The sequence below is a fragment of the Notothenia rossii genome (genome assembly GCF_949606895.1).
Source record: "Notothenia rossii genome assembly, chromosome: 3".
Taxonomy (NCBI): domain Eukaryota; kingdom Metazoa; phylum Chordata; class Actinopteri; order Perciformes; family Nototheniidae; genus Notothenia; species Notothenia rossii.
Window position 1 is genome coordinate 34,315,952 of NC_136901.1, and position 11,983 is coordinate 34,327,934.

An 11,983-nucleotide genomic window follows, 5' to 3' on the forward strand; every position below is an offset into this window, starting at 1 on the left:
TGTGTCCAAACTTTTTTCACCGAGGGCCACATACAGAAAAATATACGAAAGGCTGGGCCACTTATTGAGGTGAGGTTTATTGCCTCGTAAGTTATAAGTTAGCTAAATGTAGGGAAATTAGGCTTGATACATGAATATGCCTTAAGAAAAAAAAAGCCTACATAACAGCTCTCTATGGGGTTTCGTTTATCTTGTTGGCAGCTTATTCCTTAAAACAAAAGCCTCAGATTGATTATAATAAGATGAAATATGAAGGGCATATTTCATATTGTTATGTAAATAAGGTATTGATTTTTTGATCAACTAAGATTTGTTAGAAAATGTTTTCAAATGTAATTGACTGAATTAATTTTAAAAGTTGGCTTATTAACGCATGAATACTACTGTGTAATATATGTTTACATATTTAAGAAGTACAATATAAGAAAAGCACAAGTTTCATTTGTGGGCCATATTTCATTATACTTTTTTAATTTGCAGAGGGCCGATTCAAAATGGTCCGCGGGCCGCATTTGGCCCCCGGGCCGCAGTTTGGACACCCCTGTAGAGGTTTAACAGTACCAGAAAGGAACTTTGTATAGTTACCAACTGCCTGCATCTTACATGGAAAACATAAGCTTTTAACACAGAATAAATAAGGTGCGGACAGTTACCTAATTATTTAACAGACCCCTGCTCCACTTGCTGCAGGTGAAGCAGGGAAAAAATCAAGGGAAAGTCATTCTGTCATTATCAGGTCCTTTGATGTGTGATATAAACTGGGACCCTTTTTGGACGAGATCAAGGGGACGCCAAGTTGCCCCTAAGAACCCACCTGTTGGCCGGACATACTACTGTAAAACGGATTAGCAGTCCCCCAAACTAAGACACGTAGGGGACGAACTGCGTCCTTGGTTGATCAATGAAAACAACCCTAGAAACTATCAATAAACTGATTTCTTTGGCCATGTTGGGATATCAAAAAGAAGGGGACTCAAATATTGACTGAAAGAAAATCACATAGGTATCCATGATTTTGAATCCACTGTAATGTGTTGGTCTCAACTAGTATAGTTAGTTTGTTGTTGGCCCAGGTCAGAGCACGAATGTTGGTGGACACAATCTTGAGAGAGGACAGCATACCAAAGAAATCCACACCGCTCCTTGCCCAGGCCACAACGTCACGTGCCTTCTGCAAATGGAAAGTCCCTGAAATCAGAGGGGACCGGTCCTCATGTCCAATATCTAACTTTAAATCCCACTTGAATAGAAAGAGATCAATCCATCTGAATGTAAATGGAGAATCAGCTGTAGAAACGACACCTCTTCAGCTTTCTCACTTCTGAAAAAATGGTCTCACACTGGAAAACACCTTTGTTGGTTACATTTATCGCACAGCACAATGTAAGACTTATCTTGCCACACTGAGAAAACCAATGCTTCAGTGACTACATGTGATTAGCCAGGATACGACATGCAAAGCGAGAAAGCCACTGGGACAATTTTAGGCCTCTGTGAAGGGCACGGCATTGGCTTCTTCCTGTGTTAAGGTGACGAGTATTATCACAGCAGGATCCCACTGGCATAACAGGACAAGCTGTGACCCCTACCCGCCTTTAATTCTTATTTGACTTATTATTGGCTACGTTTCAGGGATGCAACTAACAGTGATCATTGCAATTACAGCATTAATACACGACGTGTAGTGTAGAAAATGTCAGAAAACGGTGAAGGATGGACATCAAATTCAACACAAACTAAAGTTGGCCACTTCAAAAAAGCTTGTTTTGCCTGGTTAATGGTGAAAACTGATTTAAACTGATATGAAAAGTAGAAGATTTTCACGCTTGCATGGCTTATAAAGAGCTAATGTTAAGTATTTTTCCTTCAAAAATGCCTTGAAAGGTAATCAAAAAAGTTGCAGATACAGCCATTCAATAGCCTTGAATGTTTCTACCAAACAACATTAAACTGAGAACAACCCAACTGAGGAAGTGAGAAAAGGAACAAAGACCACACATTTCACTATATGTATTTTTTGCTTATTCCTGTCAATTGTCATGCAGTTTTTGCGAGCCTGTGTGCATCCATCACAAAGGGCTAACCCAGCCAAGCACCATGCATTTCCAGCTGGGGGATCAACACCCTTAAAGAGTGGGGGGAGCGGGACCACAATAGTCCCCTCTGGGCTGTGTAAGGGCAGGCGGACCTGCTTCTGTAGGCCACTCACAGCAGGAAGCGCTGTACAGCTGAGTACAGTGACCTACATCCCTCACTGAGGCGCTTTCAGCACCATGAATCAGCTTACAGGCGGCTATTGTTGTTCACTTGTCAATGAATGAAACATCTCAAACATGCTGGTGTGAGGATTAGAGATTCAAGAATGTAAAGGAAGGATTTGTTTTGAAATTATTTGACAGGGGTACAGTGTTCGAGGAAAAACCAGGGGGACGACTAGGTCATTGACTTGTGTCTTTAATTCTGATCTCTGCTCAGCGACATTGGCACCAGTGGGGTAAACCATTAAATGAAAGCCCAATTATCTCCCCGGTGAGCCCAGTTGAAAGTCAGACTGGCGCGATGTTGCGGCGACAGATCTCGACAACGATAAGGAAGACGCTGAACCCTCAATGTCAGCAGAAGAGGGAGCATGATGGAAAATTCACATGGAAAACTACACCAGTATAAATACTCCAGGGGAAGGGGGGGTCTTCTGTTTGGTGACAGGCCTCATTAGTTTGGATCACAACCCTAAAGCCCCTGATTGAGACGGCCGGCAGCTGTCCACTTCTGGGGGAAGTGGACTGAGTGGCGTCAGCATCGAGAACTTCTTAATGATCTAAAACTGGAGCCATGCCTCTTCTGACAGACTGGTTTTGCATTCAAGTGGTATTCATTAACATATTATCTTATGAAATTGATATGGCAATTTACCCATCAACATTATCATTTATTTGGAGTAGTTTGTCTCCTCACTCTGCTTTTAGCTCGGTCGTATCAAATTTCTAGAGAAATATCTGGCTATTAGCTGCTAAATGCTCCGCTATGTTAACCAGTAAGATGCTAACTTTGCCTGTATGCTGTTTGGTACTGGGCAGGTAGTAAAACAATGATATATCAGAACTTTTTTACTTATAAAAAACCTAATAGAATAACGTTGAAGAGTTGGGAGACCGCAAAGCTAACAAAAATGTTGTGCGTAAAATAGGGGTGTAACGGTATCCGTATCGTCACGGTTCGGTGCATTCAGTCACACGACGAATACGCCTTTATTTTACAAGTGGGGGAAAAGTCTGTCATTCAGTGCAGCATCCATCACTACACTATATATAATCCAGGGGGCGGTATTGCGCCTAAAAGCTGTTTGCCAGCCGCCCTTAAACAACAAATGAAGAAGAAAACACAACAAATCGAACAACATACAAGAAGAAGAAATTTTAGAATTGCGAGTTCAGATAACACACAGAAGCTAGAAACCTGCTTCTTTTAAATCAGCTGTGTGGGAACATTTCGGGTTCCCTGTGGACTACAATAACAATCGGATCGGACGAGGACGTTGTGTCGGCGTTGTTAGACAGCGATGTGGTATGCTAATGTTAACACAAGCCAAACATGCTAAATCACATTAGAAGGCATCACCCAGATTTGCCAATCACCGGAGCCCGGCGAAAGACAACAGCAGTTCAACAGCTTATCCCTGCTGTTTTTAAGAAAGCAATAGACATGAAAGCCGAGAGACCAAAAATAAATAACAGAAGCTTTTGGCACATGTTTTTCAACGGCTATGTTGCGCCCTTATGCAATAGTAGAGAACCCCGGCTTTTATTGATTGTGATTGAAACACTTTCTTATTTATTTTGTATTATTTTCAAGACATTCTTTTTAGTTTTACAACTTATTGAACCTTTTTGTTTGACATCAGCCATTATAGATAATATGGCCATCTGAGTGTGTGTGACTGTTTGTTTTTAGCTGTGTAATAAAGTTAATTATTCAAAATGTTAGAGTTCCTTATTTTTAAACTCAAACTTGCACTACTGTTCAAAATAAATAAAAAACAAACCTGGAATTATGCATTTGGGACTTTTTTTTGTGCCTTTTCTTGTTGTACCGAACCCGTACCGAACCTTGACCCCCAAACCGAGGTATGTACCGAACCGTGAACTCTGAACCGTTACACCCCTTGCGTAAAACCAAAACAAGCTGAAAGGCGCTAAAACAAAAAAAAGTTGTATCACTACAATTAAGCATTCAATTTAAATGGTCAATTTAGTCTTCATGCATCTAGCTCACTTCTTTTATAAGTACTTCCTCAAGGTTGGGAGCACAGTTTTGAAGTTTGACATTTGTTGTCTCATAAGGAACTCTTCAGAACAATCTGTTCTCTTGAGGGAAAGGAAATGGCTCTACAGAACCAGGACATTATGACTCGCTCCACGTTCGCCCTGACACTCTGTCACTGCTAAACCCCAGAGCGAACCCAAAAGTCCTTCTGAGCTCCAACACCGCAGTAAGTTACAAAGCCTGGCTTTCCTCAGGCGTGTGTGTGTTACTTTGATACAACGCGGGCCAGGAGGCAGCGACGGAAGTATCACAAAATGCAAATGCCTGAGCTCCCTGCAGTACTTAAGCTAGCAGTGGCGAGATAAACAAATGTTGAACCTCCTTTCCAAACAAATCCTTTTCATTAGGGCAGGCACTCTGTTCTGAGGGAGCCAATGTCACCTCTAATTTAGCTCCGGAAACTGTGACCATCCCTGCATGAAAACTTAGCGACAGAGTTAAATCTCATGTATGAATGCTGTGCGTGACAAGTAGAGCGCTAGAGAGATATACTCATGTTTGTTTTACTGCGTTTGAGTCGGTGTAATTTAACCTACAGCGGATCGTTTCTGTATCTGAGAGTTATATAAAGCTTCAGTAAATGGGGCCCATGTATCTGAGACAACTATCATCCAGAAGGCATATCACTGGAGCACTGGATGTTCCTTGTTGTGACAGGGAAGGGCTTTGTTTGTTGAAACGCCAAACAAGCTAAATACACAATTAAAACGAGGGGAAGACCACGTTCACATTGCCACTCAACCATCCTTTTACAAATACCTCTTTTTGCCTTTCTGCTGCAACACCTTTATCTCTCAGGGAAGCATGGAGATGATTTACGATTCCTACTGTTTACCTCTACTCTGAATTTGGCCCATGTTTTACAAGAAAAACTGCAGTGCATGCAAGGGAAATGACATTTAACGCATGTGGAACCCTGCACAGTTGAAAAGACCAACAATGACAAACAAGTTTCCGTGGTTAAGACAAAGATCTGAAACGCGTCACGTTACTCCACCTCCAACAGGCTGTGAAATGAGTTTAACAAAAAGGCAGAAAAACAACTATACCGCAAAATTCATTTCAAATCGTGGGTTACAATGAAATCAATTAGTATACCCTCACCACCTGATTCAACTTTCTTTAGCTTCTGAGGAAAAATAAGTTCCTGGAAAATACAAAAACCAGCCAATTCATCTTCTTGTTTAAAATGACATGTCTCGCAATACAGTTGTTGGGTAGTATGTGACAGCTGGTTGCAGAAATGACTGACAACTATTGGGTTATACAATTATCTATCAGAAAAACGTATTATAAGACCAAAAGGATGAATCTCAAGCGATATTAGTACGTCAATTTCATATTGTATATTGAAATGCTAAGCTTTGCATGTCCAACACATCTTATTTCTTGTCAAAGGTGCCTAAATATGACAAATTCTACACTTATGTAATCATCCTTCACCATGCTTCATATTAACACTAAATCCCAGCTTCTCTTGAATTGCCCCGGTCCTTTGAAGATCTCTAATCCCAAAGGAGCTGCCTGACCCACCAAATGTTAAACCCAACCCCCCCAGGTCGCACCCCCTCCCCGCCCACAGCGTGCTAAATGGCAGCTTTGAACCCTAAAGTGCTTCCATAACAACAGCCTCGTCACTAACCTCGATTACCGGGACAATACATATTTTTATAATTACTAAAAGTAAGTGGAAATGTCAGGCACAAACTGTGTGTGTGTGTGTGTGTGTGTGTGTGTGTGTGTGTGTGTGTGTGTGTGTGTGTGTACCTGCAGGAGATATTAGTCAAAAAGACAAGCATCACTCATAATGTAACCCTATTTTTATATGTGCAAACATCCTAGAATAAGTTGATGAATCATATCATTGAAGTTACATTATGTAAGTGATAATGCTACATGCTAACCTTAGCTTACATGCTGAAATACAGCATAAGTGGAGATAGTAGGGCAATTCACAAAGTAATGTATGTTGTATAGGAACATTTAAGTAAGCTAACATTAGCAACCAAAAGCTAGTGGTCTTACCAAGCCAACTAAGTCTGTAGCAACAATCTTATTTCCAATCAATTCAAGTTGTATTTGTACCAGTCTCTAAAAAGTTACATTCTTGCTTTAAACCTAAATAATACTAAAATGGATTGTGGGGATAAGGGCCAACACAGGCACAGCACCAAGAGCATTAGAACAAAACCAAAAACACTAAGAGGTGTTGTGGTTTCTGTGGCATTACATACTAATGTTTGAAAACACAGAAACCTACAAAACACAAAGCTCTAGTTAATCTAAAAAGCGAACTCTGCACACACAGACTTGTGATTTGCTTGCCTTACGCCAACACCAGTGAAAGGCCAGCTGACCTCTCCACGCTGCGGTCATGTTTACTGACACTGTATTAAGTCACCACTATCCCTGCAGCTCATTGTTCGCAGGGAGACGTCGTCCCGTGGCTTGTTGTTACACTGTGGAGTTGTTGTGTAAAAGTGTCCCTTATTCATCAATACACTTTGTAGACCTGGTTTATTTTAAGGAGCTCTCTGGGACGAGGTTTATTATTTTTTCTCCTTAACTGACAGGCAGGGGTAGATCTGTTAGATAAACATAAATATATAAATCAGCCTCCATTTACTCTGTGTCTTTAGTCACAGGAGAGAAGTGTTGGTCTGGCTGTGTAAACACACCCCAGTAAACACACCCCAGTAAACACACCCCAGCGTGCAAAAAGAGTCCAAAAACACACTTGAAAGTAGCAATTGAAATGTAGCTCCGGTGAATGCTAATATTTGCATGTGTGACACCCTGTCTGACTCATGCTTGACATTCTGCCGCGGAGGAAAGTGAAGGGTATTTGCTGCAGGTAAATGTCTCACAAATCGCACTTTCATCCTCCTTTTGTCTGAGGAGTTTGTCCCGTCGTCATGGAGATGGTTGAGCTTTCAGGTAAAATGTGCTTGTTTGCCAATCAGAAATATGCAGATCTACTTGTTGGATGATTTTCAAGTTGACCTCTGATTATGTTGAAGCCGCTGTATATGGATCTTCATTACAATTGCATACGTTATCTTAAAGGACGGCAGCACAGTCATCATGACTAAGCTTTTTTCACTAATACCCTGACTAACTTAATTGTTCTTCGTTGCACTCCATGCCGCTAAACGATTGACCCTGAGGAGCAAGTTCAGGGTGTTATCATATGACCTTAGCAGTGAATTTCCAATTATATAATAAGAAGTGGTTATATATGGAGGGGGTGGGGGTCATACATAACGTTTATTTTGAAGGAGGGGTCAACTGAAGTGAATGTCATCCTGAGATGTAAGAATATGGATTTTCTTGGAAAAGTATAAAGACCTATTTGCTTTTGTACCAAGATGTTCGATCTGTACCTGTACTATTTAAACCTGCAGCGAGTTAGCTTATAGCTTAGCATAAAGACAGGAAACAGGGGGGGATACAGCCATCCTGTCTTTGTCCAAAGGTAACAACATTTCCATACCACACCTCTAACGCACACTTAGTATATCCCACTTTTTAAAAATTTGTACAAAAACTACAATATAGAAACAAATTCCCCAAATGACAAACTGTTCCTTTAAATACTATTTTTGCTGTCATCTGAAAAAACCATAACAGAGAGAGGAGTTATAAAAAAAACTCCAGCGCATGAAAAGAAGTAAAAGGCGTAAATAAAAACCATGAAAAAATAGATATCCACAATTTACATTTCTACCAGTAATTACAAATACCTTGACAGACTTTTGAAGTTGGTGCCTATGTTTGCAATAAGGATGGATAAACACAAGTGGTTTCCATTGTGGAAGCAAAACCGAAAATTCAAAAGATATACCCCAAGTTTACAATAACATTAAATGAATCATCCTTAATAGTCCTAAACAGACGAACATATCAGCTAATATCAGATATCGAACACGTTTTCCATATGCAAGACAACGAAGACAGTTATGGTTTTGATAAGATCCACTGCTCATAAACTGTCATCACAATCGTGCATATGTCCAGTAACACAAAGACACAGCCTGTTGGTTTTTATTTTTGAAACATTTAGTGGTTTTAACCTACATTTGGGCACATTACCCTGAGATGCCCTTGATATTTTATAAAGGTTGCGAAACTTCCACCTTTGTTACGAGTTTAATGTGTTGTCCATGCTAAATAATTAAACATATAAAACACAAGACATCCTGATTCCTCCACCTTTTTTTTTTTTTTAACATGTGTCGACTCGACCCTAATTTACTTAATGTTAGGGCAGTGGTCATGCATGTGTTAAAGGAATGAATGGTGCCTGTTTAAAACAGATTCACATGGTTGGAAATCCTCCTCATTAGGTTACGTCAATAGCACAAAGGCAGAGGGGGATCACCTGTGGCCTTCTGGGATTACCAGAAACAGAACATTTAGGGACATGCCATCCTGTGTGACATGGACGTCATGCTGCTCACTACAATGTGTGTTATCATGTGTTTATGGCAGGATCTTTAGTGGCACATTACAGTCAATAACCTCAGTGAGGATGCATCCTGCATTCCTGTCATGTCATGCATTCCCAATGCAATGTACAGAGGGCGATAGGAAGGGGGGGGAAAGGTGATATGAAAATGCATCACTTATTCATTTAGCCTACGCAGGACATGCCACGGACTTCCCCAGTGAAAGCCACAGGGAGCGAGGGGAGAAAAAGGGGGATACACTTTACATGCAGACACTTGTATATGAACTGCCCTTACCTGTGGTGGCTACATTTGCAGCATCAGACGGGGGGCTGCTGGGTAGATCATTCGAGTAAGTGCACCCCAGTACCGCATAGATGACGAGTCCACGTAGCAATACATTCAACACCTTGTGGATGTAACTCATGGTGGAACAAAATGAGGGGAAAGCCTAGGTATCCGTTACAGTGGGGATGACTGGGGCAATCCCGAAGAAAAAAAATGTCAGGTTCAGACCAGCAGTAGCCAGTCAAAAAAAAAAAAAAAGAGAAAAATAGTATTTTTTAAGCAGAAGAAATACGGGGTGTCACAATTAAAAGAGACACCTTAAAAATAAAGAACTTCAAGAATAATCCGGCAATTTGCTAGACAATTAGCACTCATTGCTGTCACGAAAAAATACCTACTAAGTAATAGTTCATCGTGGGTCAACGACTTTGAAATAAGACCCCTCCAAAAAAGATTAATAGCCTCTAATGCGTTTACTGGCTGTTTCAGAGGAATGCCTGCTTAGAGCTACGGCAAGCCAGACCCCCATGTCTAATTGTATGAATTTATAAAAAAGATATTGCTAGGGGAAAAGACCGTGTGGTGAATAGGCTCCACAGCACATGCAGCCTCAGAAGGAATCCCCTCAAAACAAAAACAGATCCAATGGTAGTGAGCTGTTCTACCCAAGATATCCGGGAGATAGGAATAATATCAAGTGTTAAATCCTTACGTAGGCCTGTGAGTTTGAAGAAAATAGTCTCTGTACTTCCACGTACAGTATACAAACACCGGGGACAGCTTCAGCATATTGAGCGTCTCATAGGTCCGCCTCTTCACACGAAAGTAGCAAATCCCATCGCATCAAAAAAAGAAAAGACTCCTCCGTTTCCCCTAATCCTTATGACACCTGTATCGAGCACCCGCCACATCAGCCTACTTTCCACATGAAGTTTTTAAGTCAGCTTTTCACGGTGTGATACTGTATCCTCCTGTCATATCAGCTGCTCGCCGGCCGATGCAGAGGGAGGGAAAGCCGAGCGGGGCGGAAGTCAGTATGCAAACTGCTTTGACATCAGGACAGGAGGGAGGGAGGAAGGGGGGGAGGCAGGGCTTTCAATTTGGCCACGACTACTACTGCCGGCATGTATGCAACACATGAGCGGAGGGATTTGTGTTTTAAGCGAAATTCAGCCATGCATCTCTTCCATGCGACCCCGGGTTTTGTGCAGGAATAATAGGCAAAACCATTTTTCTTTTTTTGGGGGGGTGGGGGGTTTAGAGCTTGAATTGAGTCTTGAACCGGGTGCAAAACACACGAATCATGACACACTTAAAGGTTGTTTTTATGTCATCTTACCGCGGAGGATGGGGATGATGATACCCGCTTCATTGTTCTCCACTTCCCCACTCCAGGCAATGCAAGTTTCCCTCCGGGCGGAGCGCTGTGATTGGCTGGAGTGTCCCAACATGGCAGAATGTGATTGGCTGCTTCAGACAGCATTTTTTTTGGGTCTCTTTTCAAGACGCACAGCGCGAGAAATGTTAAAAAGGATAACACCGGTGTAATAGGGATTAATCTCTTTATCAAGCAAAGCGCTTTAATTTAGAAGCCATCTGCTGCCATTTATTTTTCGGAGAGTTTGGGGGCCCTGAGAATGTCCCCTTAATAACCCCCTCATACCAACATTACCAGTATTATTATAAAATAAAATAAAACATAACAATCGTGTTTTATCAATTGCCAATATTTACATGTCTATTAAAATGTATATGAAAATGAAAAATAATCTAAAAACAGCATTCACATCCATGTGTCATTTTCTTTACAGAAGCATCCCACAGACCCTATGTAGACAGCAGCATTTATTAAAATGACAGCACATCTGTTCCAGGAGAGACTCAGGCTGCATTACTTGCCGTAAAGCCTATAGAGATCGTCTTAAAGTGACATTAAATACAGATTACTGCATTCTCAGGTCTCCCACGTTGTACTGACCCACCTAAGTTCTTCCTAATGCACATAATGCTTTGCATCTACTGAGGGTTGGTGGTGGAAACAGGCCATTCTCTTTGCGGTGCTCATTTGGCTTCTGCTTTAGATTGTCGCACACTGGACAACCTTGAATTTGACTTCGACACATGCTTCGGACAAAGCCCTGGAGGTGGAGTGTTACCAGATAATTAAATTAAATTATCTTTTCCTGATCATCTTGATAACCCTTTATTGGTAAGCAATTGTTACCCGTATACACACAAGTGAACCAGAGGCTTTACACACGGCTGTTTATGTTGCGTTCCATTTGATATGGTTGAAACCTCATAGTTGTTAAAGCTCTCTTTACTATCAACAAGAAATCCTTTAGCTAACCTCAGACTGATGAAGGACAGGAGTCTCATCTCTCTGCAATGCGGCATGTCAGCCACCAGGAGGGGGCTCGGAGAGTAAACAACGCAGCAGGTAATGGTCGTCTCAGGAGGAACAGACTTCTGGGGGCCAAAGGAGGGGCCTGCAAAGAGCCAGCCGTGGGTGTCTTTGGTAAACAGGTGGCAGATGCAGCGGGGAGAGAGGGAGATACGAAAGACAAGAACAGCATAATTCGATACGAGCCTGCAGGGAGGAAGGCGGCCAACAACGGGGGAGGGATCGAGCAGATGCTACATGTGGGAGTGGGGCGGAGGAGGGGCAGAAGGTCAAGAACTCTCGATGCTGCTATACCTGCCACTCACCTTTCAGACTTCTTTAGAAATGCCTATGGCGAACTTCCAAAATACAGCACACCCTGCCCCATTATTTACCCCGTCACACAAGCTGGGAGAACATTTCAATTAAAGAGCAATACAAAGAAAGTCGGGCAGCAAAGTACTGAAGCAGGGCGGACTGAAAAGCTGCCAACATTTCAAAGTCTGAGCAGCTAAAGGATTTATAATTAATAACCAAGAGG

At 41.7% G+C, this 11,983-nt stretch overlaps 1 protein-coding gene across 2 annotated transcripts in view; it reads right to left on the bottom strand.

Annotated features, from left to right (window-relative positions):
- The window catches only part of stim2b (stromal interaction molecule 2b), a 41,417-nt gene that overhangs the window by 27,434 nt on the left and 2,000 nt on the right, over positions 1–11,983 (bottom strand). The window contains exon 1 of one of the 2 annotated variants that reach the window (XM_079671406.1): positions 9,069–10,427. The exons of the other annotated variant lie outside the window; for it this stretch is intronic. Within the exon in view, the coding sequence (XP_079527532.1) occupies positions 9,069–9,198 (130 nt within the window). The 5' untranslated portion in view covers positions 9,199–10,427. Of the gene's footprint in view, positions 1–9,068; positions 10,428–11,983 lie in introns of those variants that run through there. 2 annotated transcript variants of the gene reach the window in all.